This window comes from Bombus huntii, chromosome 17 (assembly GCF_024542735.1).
Source record: "Bombus huntii isolate Logan2020A chromosome 17, iyBomHunt1.1, whole genome shotgun sequence".
In the NCBI taxonomy this organism is placed as follows: Eukaryota; Metazoa; Arthropoda; class Insecta; order Hymenoptera; family Apidae; genus Bombus; species Bombus huntii.
This window is the reverse complement of record NC_066254.1, coordinates 234,480-254,174: the sequence shown is the minus strand read 5'-3', so window position 1 is coordinate 254,174 and position 19,695 is coordinate 234,480. Positions and strand designations below refer to the sequence as shown.

At 41.0% G+C, this 19,695-nt stretch overlaps 2 protein-coding genes across 2 annotated transcripts in view; one reads left to right on the top strand and one right to left on the bottom strand.

The window, feature by feature from the left end:
* Window positions 1-14,454, bottom strand: part of LOC126874980 (putative fatty acyl-CoA reductase CG5065) — a 672,215-nt gene extending 657,761 nt beyond the window's left edge. Inside the window, exon 1 of the mRNA XM_050637550.1 lies at window positions 14,444-14,454. The gene's annotated coding sequence lies outside the window, so the exon portion shown is untranslated. The remainder of the gene's footprint in view (window positions 1-14,443) is intronic.
* LOC126874990 (fatty acyl-CoA reductase 1-like) lies at window positions 29-1,749 on the top strand. The gene is made up of 5 exons (XM_050637595.1): window positions 29-317; window positions 555-738; window positions 1,004-1,189; window positions 1,283-1,537; window positions 1,609-1,749. Exons 1-5 carry the CDS (start codon window positions 44-46, stop codon window positions 1,685-1,687), a joined length of 978 nt encoding a protein of 325 aa, XP_050493552.1. The 5' UTR covers window positions 29-43; the 3' UTR covers window positions 1,688-1,749.
* Window positions 14,455-19,695: the final 5,241 nt, after the last annotated feature.

Below are 19,695 nucleotides of genomic sequence, written 5' to 3'. Positions count from 1 at the left end.
CATGATTTACGAATATTATATTCATAATTATAACGTGAATAATATGTTCACTTATTATCGACTTTGCAGTACGAGCTTGAAACCTTCGGAGGTGATCGATATATGTGACCAATTCGACAAAAATTCGATAAACCTAATGGAAAAGGGGATTTTAAAAACTTATCCAAATACATACGCATTTAGTAAGAATTTAGCAGAGCAGATTGTAGCAAGCAAGTGCAAAGATCTGCCAGTTGCGATAGTACGGCCAAGCATAGTTGGTGCCTCTTTGCAAGAACCATGTCCTGGTTGGATAGAGAATATTTCTGCATTAACAAGTATTTTCATAGATCTTTTCCGACAGTAATTTTTCAATACTCCTTACATTTCCTAAAAGTGGAGTTAATCGATTTGTTTGTGAGAGGATAAATGAGAGGCTCTCCACTTGATCATCATTATTATAGTTCACATTTGTTGTTGCTCACAATTACGAGAATTCTTACCAATCTATTTAGCGCTATATTTCTGGTAATCAAAATTCACAAATAATTTCTAAACCAATTTAATGTTACCAGGTACCATTGTGCTAATCGGCAGAGGATGTGCAACAGCGATACGAGGTATAAGAGAGGCAAGATTGGATGTAGTGCCTGTCGATTTCGTAGTCGACATGATAATATGTACAGCATGGCATGTCACGCTACATCGTGATCGTGAAGTTAAAGTATACAACTGCACGAGTAACGCATGCCCTTTTAAGTAATATTTCTTACGAGTAATTTTCAACTAATGTTGTTCGGTTGTTAGAGTATTCCAAAAGTTTCAGATTATTTAAGTAACGTGGACAATAGAAGAGCAAACAAATAGAGAAGATCTCAATATGTCATTAGTTTAGAAAAATGGCGATACAATATAATATTTATGTCATTTCCATAATATTTCCCGAGATACTCGTATGATAATAAACTTTGCTTTAAGTATAATTCTAGTAATTAATAATAATGTTAGTGTTTCAATTGACAAGGTGGGGTCCGATGATAGATGCTATAGTAAAATGTAGCATAGAAATGCCAATAAACGATACGCTATGGTACCCAGGATGTTCAGTTGTAGCTAATAGGTATATTTACCACGTTCTGTGTGTAATTCCGCGTATTTTGCCTGCGGTCGTCATAGATATCTTTTTAAGACTTCGAGGTAGTAAACCAATGTGAGTGTTCCATCGATCGTCAAACAACAGGAACAATCGTTCTGGGATAATCTCTGACTTCATCTATAATAATAATTAAAAATGATATTTCAGAATGATGAAACTTTTAAAAAATTGCAACAAGCTGTTCACATCGGTAAAATATTTCACCACGCACGAATGGACTTTCCAAAGGGATAACTGTTCTGACTTAGTGAGAAAAGTGAAAATGTTGAACGACGGCGATATGGTCAAACTAGATTTACGGGCTATGAATTGGGAGAAGTATGTTGCAATTTACCAAATGGGAGTTAGGAAATTTATTCTGAAACAAGAGTTTAAGTCAGCAGCCCGACAACGGTTATCAAGGTGCATATAAAAGTATCTTCGTATAAAAAAATAGGAACTAATATAAATTCATTTATTTTCGGTTATTTCAGGTTGTACTGGATACACCAGATCACTAAAATGTCCGGTATAATGATCTTACTATGGATAGTATACCGTATCGTGTACTGACTATTCGAACCTTATTTTTTCTGTTTAAACCAAAGGAATATAAATACAATCTTATGAAGAAGGGATTCAACATCCTCATATCCTCTTCATTTTGCCTTTTCACTCGTCCCTTTCTAAATAAATCCATTTATGACATTGCTTGTTTTTTCTATAATATTTTAATAAGAATGCAGTTATTTATACGCACATGATTTCAGAGCTGTAAGCAATTCATCTGCTCACTGAATATAAACATTTTTGCATTATAAGGACAACGGTATAATGACAAAATCCTCTATCATTCTTCACCAAACAAAAGTTACGAGATAGTTATTCGTTGACAATAATAATTTACTATTGGAAAAATCTACTGAGCAATAAACAATGATGGTAGAAAATAAATATATTTTAAAATAAAATAGTTCTAAAGTAAAACTTTTCTATGAATCCTTCATTAGTTTTAAAGGCTGACTTTGGTTCTCAAGTTCGCTCACAAACCTTGTTGTTCTTTGACCAGTCGGCGTTAGAATATATGATACAATCAACGAGATAGAAACTAGATGTCACATTCATGCTGGATAAAATATTATTTCACATAATAAGTAGTAGATAGGTTTCTATTTAAGTTAGATATAAATAGGATATAGGGTTTTATTTCATGTGTATGTATATAAATAACGCAATATAAGTGATCTGTTACGACCATTCGCGGAAAGACGTGGTCGTGTCACGACCGGCATACTTCAAATCCGATGGACTGACGATGGAGATAAAGATGTATCGCTGAAGTGCTTAATCAACATCCCAACGGTCCTTCCACCGAAGGTTCTAGAAGGAAGAGCACGTGGCAACGGTCGCGGACGCCTAGCAAATGCATGGACGGTGGGGATGTTGGGGGATGACAAAAGAAAGTAATCGGATCCGATCGAAAGTCAAATCATAAGAGTCAGTCTTAGAAAGTCACGCCTAGAGTTCCGAAGTGGATTGTAAAGTGGATTGTTGTTAGAAAAAAAATAAAGTTTTCTTTTTTTTATTTTGTTATTTTTTTATTTTACCTGACAGTCGTGAGGAAAACGCGTCAGCGAGAGGCGTAAATTCTCGCTACGATTCTACTAATCGACGCCGCGAAATAGTCGTTCCCCTGTTTCGATTAAGATAACAGGGGTAGTTCAATGAATTTAACACTGTATTAACAGGTTAAGATAAAATAGTATATTTGACAATATTTAACAATAATATGATGAACACACCACAGATTGTTTAACAATGAATACAGTAAATATGTCACAGAAAGTGGACCCGATTTTACGATATCCCTCAATGAATTCGTTAGACTATTCGACTTTAATATTGATCGACAGACCTCTCGATGTATAACGTTTGACTCTTCAGAAGGCACTGATTGCCCTTCGATCATTTCTTTGTCTTCTCTGGGAGACGACCCCCACTATGCTCGGGTCACGCCACCTTTCGCGCCTATGATCACGTATGCCACCTTCTTTATGTGTATGACATAACGGACGGAAATCGACGTTTCCAGAACTCGTTGCTTGGTGACAACTATGCACTCGTAACGTCAATTCACCTCAGAGAGCAGACCATACACCGCGGACAGGATGGCACCCAGATGTCTGCACATCCTTGGCGCGTACCCTCAATAGCCTTAAATATCCACCAGGGGTCTTGGAATTTTTATAGTCTAGGTCCTTCGTCAGTTCGCTTTTGAGTGCCGAAGCATGCAGACGTGTGTCTAGTGCTCTGTGAAGTTCGTAAAACAAAATGTGTCGCCCATCCGTCGAAAGTGAACACAGCCTAGTGTTTCCTACCCTTTAGGGAGAAGAAAATCCCACGCACCTAACCCCAACCCGAATACTAGCCTCATAGTCTCACGACTAGTTATTCATTTTGAATTGACTTTTTTTTTTCTTTTTTTAACGTGGAGAAATCCTCATGGACACCCGCTAGCGGGTAGTGTCGGACTCTTACCGACTAAAACTCCACGGTGGTCTGTCCTGACACCTGAGTCGAGATGCACCCGGGATCTCTCCCGAATTACTACCGGTTACCCCCGGGCGTCTATCTCCCTGTCGTTATTGAAGGGAGGCTTTCTTGGGCCGTTAGGGGGGGACCACACCCCCTAACGTCTCTTCTGGTTCATCACACTCCTACGGTGGCCGCGGCGGCGTCGCGCCTCCATGGCGCGTGGTGTTCCTCCGATGTTGTTGTTGCGTCGTCCTCGAAGGATGCCGCGTTCTCGCCCTGTTTCTTTCCGCCCGCTCCTTCGCAAGCATCACCTGCTCGCAGAAAGTGCGAACGGCGGCGAACTCCCGACGCCCTCTGAGCATGGCCTCCACCAACGCTTCCGGGGCCAACCTCTCGCCGATTTCGAGCTGCAGGACGCGTCGCTGTTCCGCCCACGCCGGGCAAAACTCCAACGTATGTTGCGCCGTGTCCCCCTCTTCCTCGCAATGGTGACAGGTGGACGTCACCTCTCTGCGAATCCTCAGCAGGTACTCGCCGAACACTCCGTGCCCGGTGAGCAATTGCGTCACCCGGAATGTCAGCGGTACCCCGCCTCGCTCTCTCCAGGCGTCCCAGTTGGGAAGCACGGCGCGAACGGCTCGGTGCGGCCGCGCGGCGTCCTCTTCCAGCAGTCGAGAGCGCCATCGCTCCCAGATCTCCAGTTTGGCCTCCTCCCGGATGTTCGGGGATAGCGGCCCGTCCGAGCTCGAGCCCCTCAGGTGTTCGTACACCCGTCGGAGCGCCAGGGCCTGCAGCTCGAACGGGGGCGACGCCGCCAGCACGGTCGCCGACGCGTACGACGTCGTCCTGTACCCCCTGGCGATGCGAATAGCCGTCGTCCTATGCAGTCTCCTCAGCGCGATCAGGCTGCGCCGACTCGCCGCCAGGTCTTCAGCCCACACCGGGGCCCCGTACAGTACTCGGGACCGGATCACCCCCTCGTAGAGTCGACGAACTCCCACTCCTGCTCCGCCGATGTTCGGCAGGAGGCCGCACAGAGCGTTTGCCGCGGCCGTCACCCTCGGAATTTTCAATTGACTAGCTCGATGATGGCCCAGCAATCGCGACCAGGCTCTCCTGAGCAAATCCACAATTGCTCCGCGCTACCTCCTCCGTGGAAAAAGTGCAACAGATCCCCCCGTACTAATGACGCCAAAACTCTAAAAAGCGAAAAATAGAAGCATCAAAAATAAACACAAACGCCAGCCAGAACGAACAGTCAACAAACCAAGTAACCATATATAACAGATACGCAATATTGGAATCCACAAACGACTCCGTGGAAATTGCAGACCCACGAACATACCAACAGACCCAAAAAATCCCCCCCCCCCCAATATTTGTTGATGATGTCATCGACATGCAAACGATGATTAAGTCCATAGAGAGAGATATCTGCAAAGAGGACTACAACTTAAAAACTGTTGAGGTTATTCGGTGTGTAAACAGAGAAAACACGTGGATAAATTGTAAGGTAGAAAAATATATTTAAATAGAAGTGAATAAGTAAAAATACAATTTGAGCTGGTCCAGATCCGCACGCTAGCTGTGTTACCTAATAACTGAAAAACCCCGAAGCCAACGTCGCCTGTCTACTGTTTATGGCCTGACTTCGTCGCAGTCTTTTGTCTACACGCTGTCGATGGCTTCAGTGCTTGAGAAAACTAAAAAAGACCAGATGTAGAGTTTTCTTAGAAGCGGTAACCACTTCAACACCCTCCCTAAAACTCTACATCCCAACAAACAATTATCTCAAATTTACAAATTATCTCTTAATATTTTCTAACTCTTGTCGTAAATATCTGAAAATTAATTTGTCAATGCCTTCTCAAGTACGTTTGCCAGCCGCCTTTCTCTTTTCCATACAAATTAATTTATTACACAAAAAAAAAAACTAGAAGACTAAACAGATCATGTAGAGTTTTTCCTCTTTTTTTTGAGAAGTAATAATCACTTCGACACCCTCCCTAAAAACTCTACATGTTTACAAACAATTACCTCTTAATATCTTTTTTACTTTTCAAACCTAACTTTTTCCTTAAATATTCAAATCTCGGTTTTGGCAACGCCTTTGTACATATTTCTGCCAATTGCTCTTCGCTTGTTACATACGTTATATCAATTTCGCCTCTATTGTATAAATCTCGCAAGAAATGATATCTTACGTTAATATGCTTACTTCTTTGATGGAATTCTGGATTCTTAATTAATTTCACGGCACTAGTATTGTCTACACATAGCATATACTTAAGGATCTCTAATTTACATTCAAGAAATATTTTCTTTAGCCACATAATTTCTTTCGCTCCTGAGGCTGCACTGACATATTCAGCTTCGGTCGTAGATAGAGCTATACATTGTTGTCGCTTACATTGCCATGTGATGGCCGCATTCGCATACTTACATACAACGCCTGATGTCGACTTTCTTGTTTCTTTGTCGCCTGCATAGTCAGCGTCGCTAAAGGTTTCGAGACTGCCTGCTTTTGTATATAAGAGTCCCATGTCTGCGGTCCCTTTTATGTAGCGCAAAATTCGTTTGACTAATTTCCATTGATACTGGTTTGGATTCTCTAAGTGTCTCGCCGCTATATTTATTGCAAAACTAATATCTGGCCTACTTACGGTTTGTAAAAACATTAAGTTCCCTACGGCTTCTCTGTATGGTGCGTTACAATCATTATCGTCTATGTTACTTTCGTTCCAATTAGTCTCGATAGGTGTAGAAACACTGTTTGCCTCATTCATATTAAATTTTTCCAATATGTTTTCGATATACCTACTCTGATGAATGAATATTGAACCATCTTCTAATCTATTAATTTCAAGCCCAAGAAAACTCTTTACTTCTTTCGAACTCGTAATTTTGAATTCTTTATTTAAATCATCGAAGAATTTATCAGTTAAAGATTCGTCTGAAGCTGCTACCAGTCCATCGCCTACGTATATGGTCATCAACATTAATTTGTCGTCTTCTGTATAAATATAAAAACAAGGATCTGCATTACTCTGATAAAATTTTAAGTTCGAGATAAATTTTGTGAAACGTTCCGTCCAACATCTTGGAGACTGCTTTAAGCCATATAGGCTTTTTAGCAATTTGCAAACCCGATTTGTACCATCATCATAACCTTTAGGTTGTTTCATATAAATATCTTCTTTCAGACTTCCATATAAGAATGCGGTTTTAATGTCGAACTGTCCGAGGTGTAAATTATTTTTGGCTGCAATACTGAGCATTAATCTAATTGTGTCAAATCGAGCAACGGGACTATATGTTTCCTTATAAACTATGCCTTCTTTCTGTGAACACCCTTTTATTACAAGTCGCGCTTTGTATCGTTCCGAGTTGTCCGGATTTAGCTTTATCGTTAAAACCCACCTATTGCTAAGTACCTTCTGATCTTTAGGTTTTTCTACAAGTATCCACGTCTTATTTTCATGGTGCGATTTCATTTCATCATTCATAGCTGTTTCCCATAACTCTTTCTTTTCGGATCTCATCGCTTCGTTAAAATCCACCGGTAATTTTTCCGCTACGTACGTTACTGGGTTACCATAAAAATCGGTTCGTTTGATCTTATCTCTATCTCTCAATTGTCTCACATTGTCGCTAGTTCCATGAGGTTGTTTTTCATGTTCACTCTCTGCACTTTCATACGTACATGCTCTATCGCTCTGCGCACTCACATCTTCGCGCTCGACAATTTTCTGTAAACTTAATTTTACGAATTTCGCATTTTCTAGTTCAGGCTTAAATATTACGTCACGGCTTAATATTACATTTTTTACTGTTGGCACGTACACTCGATACCCTCGTCCGTCATCTAAATAGCCTACCAAATATACTTTGTTAGCCTTTTTGTCAAGTTTTGTCCTTTTCTCCGCAGGTATGTGAGCAAAGCACTCAGTACCGAAAACCCTAAACTTTTCTAAATTCGGCGGTTTCCCGTACCACAGTTCATATGGTGTTTTCTTATCTTGTCTTGTCGGCCCCGTCTTATTTATGACATGTACTGCAGTGTTCATGGCTTCGACCCATAAGAACAGCGGTAGATTTGGTTTCGAATATAGCATCGACCGACCTGCCTCTACTATTGTTCTATTTTCCCTTTCTGCGACACCATTCTGTTCAGGAGTGTATGGGACGTTAATCGTGTGCCTAATTCCCTGACTTTTTAAAAAATCTTTGACTTCTTTATTTTGGAATTCTTTCCCTCCATCACTATGAATTTCTTTAATTTTATCCTTAAATTGATTTTCAACTTCTAGGCAAAAGGTTTTTAGTTTTTCAATTACTTCTGACTTACGTCGTAAGAAGTAAATCTTTGTGAATTTTGAAAAATCGTCTTTAAATGTCAGAAAATACAGTTTCTTGCCTACTGAGGTCACGATTAATTTTCTCGCTAATCGATCTGCTTTCAAAAATCTTCCACGAGCGATTTCTTTCTCCGCGCTGTTATCTGGATGACACAAATTCCCTTCACACACGTTGATCAGGTCGTCATCTTCCTCCAAAAGTGTACGCATAACAAAACGCCACTGGAGCCAATTTTCTTCGCCGCGTAACATCTCGACCTTCGAACTTGCTGATTCCATTTTAGCACTATCTCTTATTTTACTAAGCACAACACTTTAACGATTTATTCACTTCACGTTGCTACCTTGCAATTTACAGCCCTGGGCCCATAACCTGTTGGGGTTATTCGGTGTGTAAACAGAGAAAACACGTGGATAAATTGTAAGGTAGAAAATATATTTAAATAGAAGTGTAATAAGTAAAATACAATTTGAGCTGGTCCAGATCCGCACGCTAGCTGTGTTACTTAATAACTGAAAAAACCCGAAGCCAACGTCGCCTGTCTACTGTTTATGGCCTGACTTCGTCGCAGTCTTTTGTCTAGGCGCTGTCGATGGCTTCAGTGCTTGAGAAAACTAAAAAAGACCAGATGTAGAGTTTTCTTAGAAGTGGTAACCACTTCAACAGTTCACAACGCCCTCTTATTCACTAGAACCTTCTCCATTTCCTCCGCTTTCGCTCCTTTCCTGAGGTTGCTAGTATCTCTGGTCGATCAACTCCGCTTGAGAGTAATTTCCATTTCGATGTTTTGCCCCACCTTCCCCTTTAGTTTCCTATGCCTTGGCACTCTCCCTTTTGCCGACCGGAATCAACGATGCTACTTAGAACCTCTTCTCTGTATCGCAATCGATCGCATGATGCCCGGTCGCTCTTTCCGAGCGAGAGACGGCCTTGGGACCGACCGTCCTCTCCTCGTTCCTCGCCCAGTCGTGTGATGATCGTCGGGGCGACCCTGGGGAGGTACCACTCGTCGAACTGACGGGGCTTGGGGCCCGTTAAGTTAAGAACAGACTATTACAATAGTCCACTACAATAGGACATTATCATGTCCAGTTACGTTGCCGATGTTGTCATATTGTCGTTATTCTGTTTCCATTATCCGTATAATCTTGCCAGGTTCGTATATTGCGTATCATCCAATAACTCCTTTAACCTCACTTTTATTGGCGTCGATGTGTGTACATCATCATATGTGTGTACATTCCTTAATTTTACCAGCTCGCTTACCACTTCATCATGTATATAATTGCAAAAAACTAACATAATTATTTACATCTCTCTCTTATTTAACTGTCATCTTCATCTTGATGTTGTTGTTATGTTACCAATTAACATTAACTTAACTATATACCATTAACGGTATTCAGCAAAACGAAAACAAACAAAATAAAACAAAATGAACAGTCTTAATCTGTTGAGACATTGTTATTAGAGGCTCGTATAATCCCTCACTTTTATTAGTCATAGCTAAATTCTATTTACTTTCCTTTTCGTTCATAATTTGACTTTATATGATTCTGACCCAAATAACCTAATTTAACGACCATTTTAAATAATACTTATCGTTATCTATACTTTATATGTATGTCGGAGATGAAAGAAGTCCGGAGCCTTTGGAATTTTGGACAATCCCGCAACATTGTAACCTAGAGTCTACTATAGCTGTAATTGAACAATTGTAGTTATTCAATCCGATTGTAATTGTTCGAGAGTTGTGATAATGAGCTTGGGCTCGAGGCGACAGTCAGTCGCCGAACGTAGCCGCGGTCACGGGATGAACGCTTTGTCTAACAAAGGTATGGAGTAATTCTATAGCTCTCCTTAAAAGAAATATTCGTGGCGACACGCGACAGTAAACATTCCAACGGTTTCGGTCCCGTGGCTCGCCACACGCAGACCCTATTCTTCGAGTAAGATGATTGCCAGATGTCCCGTTATAAATCCTAAGATTTAGTCAACTAAAGTCCTCCAAACAGACAAACGGTCTTTGTCCCAACTACGGGAAGATAGGGGAGACATATTTTTCAACGAGCGGCGTCTCCCACTAGCAACTTTCCCTCGAGGGCGGCTAGCATCTTTTTCTAACCACCGATATGGAGATTGACCAATTAGCAGCAACGCCAATTTCCCTTACTTTCTGAACGAAGGCTTTTCTCGATGAATCCGATGATCTCGTATCCTTAGACACACCCCATTATAGTTTTCCTCTGTGGCATCATCGGCACGGGAAAGGCATTCTCGCTCGCGATCTCATTGATGAAAGGAGTAACTCTTTACGATCAGTGAATATTACGCGTCCGACTTAGATTTTGTGAGTACGTTCATCTATCATCCCGTCGACCGCGGATTCGTTATTGAACCTAGGATCATTGTCATTAGTTTCTCGAGTACCTAACTACCGCGGTTACTTGTCCGGTTCTATAATAATCGTATTTGCACTAGTCAATGTCTTCTCTATTGCATAACGACAACGTGTAACCCCAAAAGAAGATTCGTTTCACGCCCCTAACCCTAATTCTAATGTAAACCCGACATATTCGTACAGTTAGCGCTTCATAGGATACAATGTACATATCATAATATAATATAGTATAATTATTTACAGGTTTCCTTTAAAAAATAGAAAAATATTTCTAGTGGTGTACTCATCAATTTAATAAATTCAATGTCACGATATTTGTAAAACATAATGGAATCAAAAGGAAACTTTACTAGCAGAAAAAGGTCGGGAGTGGGAAGACTGATTTTAGTAAAACTCGAGATTTGAAGAACAGCGCGAAATAATTAAACAGGCATTTTTTTTTAGTTGCGGTAAATCAAGTTTATGAAGTTTATAAAGTTCTAGCCCAAAAAGGCTACCACGAAACAATTAAAAATAGACAAAAATTTGTTAATAAAAATGTTAACATATAGGAAAAGTACTACAGTTAATAAGAAATTTCAAAATTGTTTGAAGAAATTACATGTCACGACTGTTTGAAAAATTATGCCATCAATGCATATGACAAACAAAACTTGCACTTTTTGTCACGAATGGTACCATGTATTGTACATATATATATGGTTTCCTCATTAGTTAATCTATTTATATTCTGCAATTTTATTTTCTTTCATTACGACGGCCGACATTAACACATAAATCTACGATAGTAGTAACCATTATTGCAATTGTTCGAGAATTTATTGAAACTAACAAGCATTATGATTTTTTTATATTTCATAAATTACATGCAGTTTTTATTTTATTGTGAGCAAAGTCCAGTGGTGTCGAATATGGAGAACGGGAAGCTCCATGAGGAGCGGGTCTGCATTCTGTTCGCAATAATACAAGCGTTTCATTCAAAACTTGACGAACTGGTCGACTATGACATGAATCGTGAACAATGGTGTAAGAAATAGATAGAGTTTACGCATTTGCTTTGACTTTGTACTGCTTTAAATTTTCTACGAAGTCGTAAACATAAAAATTGCAAATATAATGCGCATGTCATTGCTGCTGACACATAATTCTGTGGCGGATGAAAAGGGAGTTGTGCGTTTCGTCCCGGGACTACCGGTGGACTCGTCAGTAAGGCTATGCCGGGTAGTCCCTGCCTTAGACGTAGAGGGAGTCTCGCTAGGTGCGGTATTTGTATCAATCGCTCGTATATTCGACCGCTAGCGAGTTAGACAGACTCGTTGTCGCCGTAGCCCTCTAGTGTTGGCGGTTGATACCAGCGGATCGCCCGGGAGGTGTTGCGCCGCGTTGATGCCTCGACCTGTCGGCGTCCTGTTGATACCGATCCGCCACAATTCCATTTTTGAATAAATCTTTCGAATTATTGCATGTGGTTTTTCGCGAATCCAAAAGCTGGCATTTGTTGATTGAGGTGTTACTGCATTGATCATATAGTCCAAAAGCGTAGTTGCAACCTACGTAGTATCCAATAAAAATTTCGCCGAGTGACATAGCTGTTTGAAGTGCTTGAACACGACAAATTTGATAAAATTGCAAGTTTTGTCTTATATTCTCCGATTGATTGAACAACGTACTATATATAAACACATTGGCAAATATGCATGGGCAAAGGCGACAATTAATCTCTTCTTTAGGAATGCACAGCCGATTTACCTCTGATACGGATTTAAACGTCGTAATATTAAGTTCTTGCTCACCAAATTCACGTATTCACTGTAAATCGTAGCGTTGGTTAACCTTTTCTCTCATGTAAAAGCCTTCCGTTATCTCTGTATTCTGATATACCTACAATTTTCTGCTGCTTCATCGATAGTAGGATATTTTTCTTAATAAAAGTAAATGTCAATATGCACTTTAACATTTGTTCCTCAGAGAAGGGGTCATTTGCGACCCATGATTCTTTTGAGACCCTTGTTCCTCGTGACGAACGGAGTACATAGCAATAAAAATGTTAGACCTCGAACTTCATGGTCAAGATCGTTTTTGAACAAATTATTTTTTACAAATCTTCACCGATCCGAAAGTGTAAAATTACTATACGATAGATTCTCTTTACACTTTACTCTCTGTACACCCTGTACAACATAAATATGTATTAAATATTACGGGATGTGTTGCTCTGTTTCGCAATTTTTAAATAAATTTTATGAATGACAAAATCTGAGCGAGCGCAGCATTGAATGCGCTGGTAGAGTGTGGAAAATGTTAAGCTGATGGAAAGCGAGCAGCAAGAGGGCGAAAGGCGGGCAGAAGCGGTATTTTATTTAATCACTCTATTACGTCGTACGAATAACAGAAAAAAATAACAGGAAAAAGCGTCGACATACTCACGAATCATATTGCAAATAATCAATGCATTCACTCGACGTTAGTTTCTACTTGCGCATAATCGGCCACCTTACGTCGCGGTGGTCTGAAAATGAAGCATAGTCCTCCCATTCTCATTTAATAATCACAAACCTAATTACAAATACACGCTCGCTCTAACGTCAACAATATGTTATTTTATTCAAAATCACTGTCATTGTCCCATCCTCTTAAATTACTTTTCTTGTCATACATACGTCGTAACAAAATGATTTAAAAAATCATTTTCATATCCGTGAAATAGCATTTCGAGAAATTCTTCCGCCTTTTCCTGAAACGAATAACGTGGAACTGTAGAATAGCTACATCCTCTATGATTTCGATGACTTTTGAACACATTATCGGGAATACGACTCTAAACAACCATTTCCTGTACATGTAACTGTTAGACGGCTATAGTTTCTGAGATATTCGGAAAAAATTATCGACGCCAGTCCAATGAATTCTACCAATGTATAATGTATATAATTATATACAATTGTGCATCCGCGACAGCGTACGCGCTGTTATTTGTTGCCCGACCATCTTTTGTTTATAGTATATACAGGATGTTCAATGTAAAACAACATAAAGGCTGATTCTTGAAGGTAAAATAAGACGGAAATCAAAAAGGAAAAAATTGCGTTTTCGGATTTATTTTTGAATTATTGACAATTAAAAATCGGCCGAAATATCACTGTGCGCGAGTAAATCTCCTTACACGAACGAAAGTAGGTCAGCTTAAGCAGCGGGGTACACGATGATCATCCTGCGTAAAGTTTTTTAAGAAAAATCATCGATTATGCTTACTCATTAAAATCCATAGCAGCATATCGTAAACCGCTTTATTTTCGAATAGAGAGGATTAGTGTCTCCTTTAATTCTTTGTCTCGATAAATAATTAATAAACAAAAGCACATATAGACAATATTTGTAGAAAATTCACACACGTTGGGAAATCGCACACGTACCTCGAGTGTGCACACTGCTGACAAGAAAATCGTAATGAAAATAGCAATGTTCACAGAAAAAACTACATATGAATTAAGTATTCAAACAGCCGTACGCTTTTTTGCATAAATCAGAAACGATTTCCATACAAACTACTGATCACTAAATATTACAATATCCACACACATGCACATTTTTTTTTTTTTATTTATTTGTTGAAATTACAATCAATTCTCGCGTTGAGAATTTTCAGTAATTTTTCTGGCGTGGCGCAGTGACATGGCTGTTTATTTACAATAAGTTAATACTTATTATAGATAGATATAATTTATAATCTATGAGTATTATAAGTAAGTGCATATGCTTGATTTGGATAATTAAATGAATCTAACGTTTAGGTCTAGCGGGTAGTGCCTCTTCAGCCTGCGAATCTGGTCCGTCGCATCGAGTAGTCCAGTGATTAGGGGGTTTCGGTGTTTGTTGATTCTTTTGCTGTATCTGTTGCTATATTTTGCTATTTCCTCTTTGACGGTGGGTATCTTGAGGTCGCGGTGTATTGTTTCATTGGTTACATACCAAGGTGCGTCAATTAGGGATCTTAGCGTTTTCGATTGAAAGCGTTGGAGTATTTCGATGTTGGAGTTACTTGCTGTTCCCCATAGTTGGATTCCGTAGGTCCAGACAGGTTTTATTACGGTCTTGTAGAGGGTAATTTTATTCTGTAAATTTAGTTTGGAGCGTCGGCCCCTGAGCCAATAGAGTTTTTTTAGTTTGTCCTTTAGTTGCTTCCTTTTATCTGAGATGTGTGCCTTCCACGTTAGTCTCCTGTCCAGGGTCATGCCCAGGTATCGGACTGTGTCCCTGCTAGGAACTGTTGCATTGTTGATGGTGACCTGGGGGCAGGTTTGTTTTCGGAGCGTGAAGGTTACATGTGAGGATTTCTTTTCGTTGACTTTGAAGCCCCATTTGTGGAACCACTTTTCCATGGAGTCGAGACTTCGCTGGAGAGTAGATGAGGCTATTACCGGGTCTGCGTGGGAAGCTAATAGCGCTGTGTCGTCTGCAAATGTCGCTATTGTTATGTCGTTTGATATAGGTAGGTCGGCAGTGTAGATGGAGTACAGTAGGGGTCCGAGGACCTTGGGGTATGCCGGCTTCTATTGGGAATGTTGCGGAAGTGGCGTCTAGGTATTTAACCATGAATTGTCTATTGGTTAGGTATGATTTTAGGATGGAGAAGTAGGGGTGGGGTAGGATCTTTTTAAGTTTGTATAGTAGCCCTTCATGCCATACTTTATCGAATGCCTGTTGGATGTCTAGGAAAACCGCTGAGCAATATTTTTTCTTTTCGAGTGATTGGCTGATCGTATGAGTTAAGCGGTGGATTTGCTCTACTGTAGAATGATGTTTTCGGAAGCCGAATTGGTGATCTGGGAGTGTTTTCAAGTTCTCTAGGATTGGAAGGAGTCGGTTCGTGAGCATCTTCTCGAATAGTTTGGACAGGGTAGGTAAAAGACTGATTGGGCGATAGGAGCAGGTTTCGTGTATCGGTTTACCGGGTTTAGGGATGAGGGTAATCAATGAGATTTTCCAAGCCTTAGGATAGTGTTCCAGGCGAAGGATAGCATTAAAAATCGATGTGATGAGTGCTATCCCTTTTGTGGGAAGTTCCTTGATTGCTCTATTGCCTATTAGGTCGTGTCCTGCTGCTTTCTTGGGGTTTAGGCGACTGATGGTTTCTATAGTCTCAGCAGAGGAGAAGGGTTCGATAGGAGGGGACATTTGGAAGGGGGTGTGTAGGTATTCAGTAACGTCCGCGGCGGCTTGGGGGGAATGGGGTTTGAATACTTTTGACAAGTGTTTTGCAAACAGGTCGGCTTTTTCTATAGGGCTTCGCGCCCATCCACCTTGCGGACGGCGGATAGGTGGGATTATTTGTGGGGGGCGTGTGAGTTTCCTGGAGGCCTTCCATAGTGAGTAGTTGGTGTCGGCTGTGGGCGATAAGCTGGCGAGGTATTTATGGAAGCAGTCGTTTTTATAGTTTGTTAAGGTTCTGGTTAGCTTTCTAGTTGCGTTGTTAAGTTTTCGTTTGTCCTCCGGTATTCTGTGGGTCTGCCATACTCTTCTTAGTCTACGTTTTTCTGCTATTTTTTTTAGTATGAATTGTGGATATTCTTGTTTGCTGTTGGTTGGCTTTGTCGGTGTGGAGAGGCGGATTGCGTTTATTATGCTCGTGTTTAAGTATTCCGTGGCTGCTTCGATATCTTCCTTTGTTTTTAGTGGGGTGAAGGCTGAGGTTGAGTGTGTAAAGACTTCTCTGAAGAGCTGCCAGTTGGTGTGTTGGTTGTGAATGGAGCCATTAGGTGTACTCTCGATGATTGTTGAACTGACTGTTGCTATCACGGGAGAATGATCAGAGGAGAGATCGGCCGAGGAGTTGATCTGGACGTGTCTTGATGGGATATTTTTAGTTATGAAGAAGTCGAGAAGGTCGGGTATTTTGTTGGTGTCAGTGGGCCAGTATGTGGGTTCGTGTGTGGTGAGGTAGTTGAGGTTGTTGTTTATTATGCTGTTTAAGAGGTTTTTGCCTCTTGCTGTAACCAGTCTGCTGCCCCATTGGATGTGCTTGGCGTTATAGTCTCCTCCAACTATGAATCTGTTGCCCAGGGTGTCCGGGAAGTTATCAAAGTCTTCTATGGCGATGGAGTGTCTGCGAGGGCAGTATACTGCTGAGGTGGTGATTGAGCCATGACAGTCTTCTATTGCTACGTTTGTTGCTTGGAGGTAGTCTTTCTGGGATGGTGGGAGTTCGTAGTGCTTAATACTTGCTTTGATTATTATTCCGGTGCCACCGTGGGCCTTTCCGCTGGGGTGTTGAGTATGGTAGAATTTGTAACCATTTATTTTCAGGTAGCTCTTGTCGGTGAAGTGGGTTTCCGATACGAGCATTACGTCGATTTGCTGGTGTTTTAAGAAGAGTTCTAGTTCACGTTTGTGTTGCGCTAGACCGTTGGCGTTCCAGAGAGCTATGCGCCTTGGTTTTATTTTGAGTCGGGGCGTGCTAATTTTTCCACGATGAGTGTTAGTAGCGATAGCAAGTGATTTATTTGCTCCGATTGTTTCTCTATTAGCTTTTCGAGCCTTGAGGAGTTGTCTGCGTTTGGTGGGTTGGGGACACTGTTTTGGGGAATTTGTCTTTGGCTGTTCGGGTTATTTTGGATGCCTTGTACTGCTTGGGCATAGGAGGTTGAGGTGGAGATGAAATTGGTAGGACTGGGTGTTTGGTTGGTTGAGGGGGTTGGGGTAGTCGAGAATTTCGGCGGGCTGGTTGTTTGGTTGGATACCTCTTTTGCTCTGAGCTTAGGGTACCTGTTCGTGTATAGTGTTTTATATGCTGGGCAGCCTTTGTAGTTGGCAGGGTGGTCCCCTTGGCAGTGGATGCATTTCGCTGGGGTTTCCGGTGATTTGGCGCACTGGTCAGTGGAGTGAGAGCCTGCGCATTTAACGCAGCGGAAAGTATGGTTGCAGTATTTCTGCGTATGACCGTACCTTTGGCACCTTTTGCATTGCACTATTTCTTTTTTCACAAGCGGTGGTTCGAATTTTACTATTGCGTTCATTAGGCAACTGATATTGTAGATTTCCTTATTGTTAGGCTTTTGTTTTATATCTATGAAAAATAAGGATAACGGGTCTTTCGAGACTCTATGCCTTATGTTACTTACGTTGATGACTTCGTGGCCAAGTTTTGAGAGTTCGTATTTTAGTTCGTCTATGTCTGCTGAGTGGTGTATGTTTCGTAGGACCACCCGGAAAGGCCTTTCCTGTTTGAGTTGGTAGGTGTGGAAGTTGGCGTTCAGGGTCCTGAGTGTCTTGGTGAGTTTTCTGTAAGCTTCTGGGTTCGTCGGTAGTATTTTCACCTTGTTGTTGCTTATCTTAAGGTTTTATTCCTCCTTGCTGATATCTCTCTCTAGGGACTTGGTCATTGTCTGTATGTCAATGACGTCGTCTACAAATATTGGTGGGGGAGGGGGGATTCTCTGTGAATGTTGGTTTGGTGGCGGTTCTACGATTTCCATGGCGTCGTTTGAGGATTCCAATACGGCGAACCTGTTGTGTGTGTTTATTTGCGTTGCTGGTTCTATTTTCCTTTTCTTTGTAGTGTTAGCGTCGTTAGTGCGGAGAGTTCTGCTGCACTTCTGCCACGGGTGGGGGGGGGGGGTAGCACGGGGTAGCTGCGAGTCTGCTCCGGAGAGCCTGGTCGCGGTTGCTGGGCCATCATCGAGCTAGTTAATTCGGAATGAACAACTAGTCGTGAGGCTGTGAGGCTAATATTCGGGTTGGGGTTAGGTGCGTGGGATTTTCTTCTCCCTAGAGGGTAAGGGACACTTAGCTGCGTTCTCTTTCGACAGTTGGGCGACACGTGTTGTTTTCGAACTACGCTGGGCACTAGAGGCACGTCTGCACGCTTCGGCACTCCACAGCGAACTGACACATGCACATGAAATAAGAAATCAGGAAACACGGAAAAAACTGCAAAAAAATGATTTAAACTTATACTCGAAGAATTAATTAAGGTATCGTTTTATGCAGTAACGGGTAATAATAAATGTCAATTGAAAAATTATATGTATGGCATTAAATAGCTCTTTTAAAATTTTCGCTTTTGTTGCCGAGATGATACTATCCTTGGAAGGCAGTTCTAACCATTTTGAAACACATCTGGTGAGCAGCCTATACGTTTTTTCAATAGACATACCCAAAGAAACACCTCAATTAACGTGTCCATTCCTGGCCAATTTCGAAAAAATCATACAAAAGAAGTAAACGGGTTGGCCAAGAATATTGTACATTTTCTTTCTGCAAGAACTCTCCACTATTACCTTGTTATGTAACATGTTTTAGTGACTTTAAAAATTTGGGCAGAGCCCAACCTCTTTCTTTTAGAAAGAGGATAGAACAGTTTTTGAAGGGCAAATTTATTTCGACATCGTCGAAGAGAGACGTTAACCCCTTCCCGTGCCATTTAGCTCGACGAAACAGACCAGACTGATGCTCGTAAACAGGAACTAACATTCAGTCACGATCGTAAGGGGCAAAAAACAATCCGCGAGCCCGGCTTGTTATGTTTACGTTTGACCCAAGTATCTAGTCAGACTCGCGATATTCATGTTTGGGCCAAAATCTTCATCGCGAGTCTGACTCGCTAAAGTACGGGAAGGGGTTAAGAGGACTGTATAAACGTAAAATTGAAGTTAATCGTAATTGTAGTATAGATTTAAGTTATTTCGCTGTACGTATTTTTAGGCTTCTTTATTTTTAGTTCCTTGAACTTCTTTCCTTTATTATTGTATTCTTTGTTATTTAAAAAATGTTTTATTTAGTTCCAACGCGAGTGATTCGGGTATGTAGTGTGTGTAGTGCGTACAATACGTGTTGTGTGTATCATTCTCATACCATAGTTTGTTTGTAAAAAGACAGAGGTTATGTTATATATGTCGGGGTGACGTTGTGGATAGGGTTGTATGTGTTTAATGAATCTCCATTGGAATTAGCCATCGTTATTGTATAACAAAGGTACGGTTTATTAACACAAGTATGGATACCACAGACTTGACAATCAACCACGGCGATTAGGCGCTCGCGACACTAGTGACAATGGCCTTAGGTTCGATAACGAATCCGCGGTCAACGTGATGATAGATGTACGTGCTCACAAAATTTAAGTCGGACTCTTTGTTAATAAAACGTGTAATATTCATTGATCGTAAGGCGTCACTCTTTTCGTCCATGAGATCGTAAGAGAGAATGACTTTCCGTCCTGATGATGCCACAGAGGAAAACTATGCTAGGGTGTGTCTAAGGACACGAGATCATCGGATTCATCGAAGAT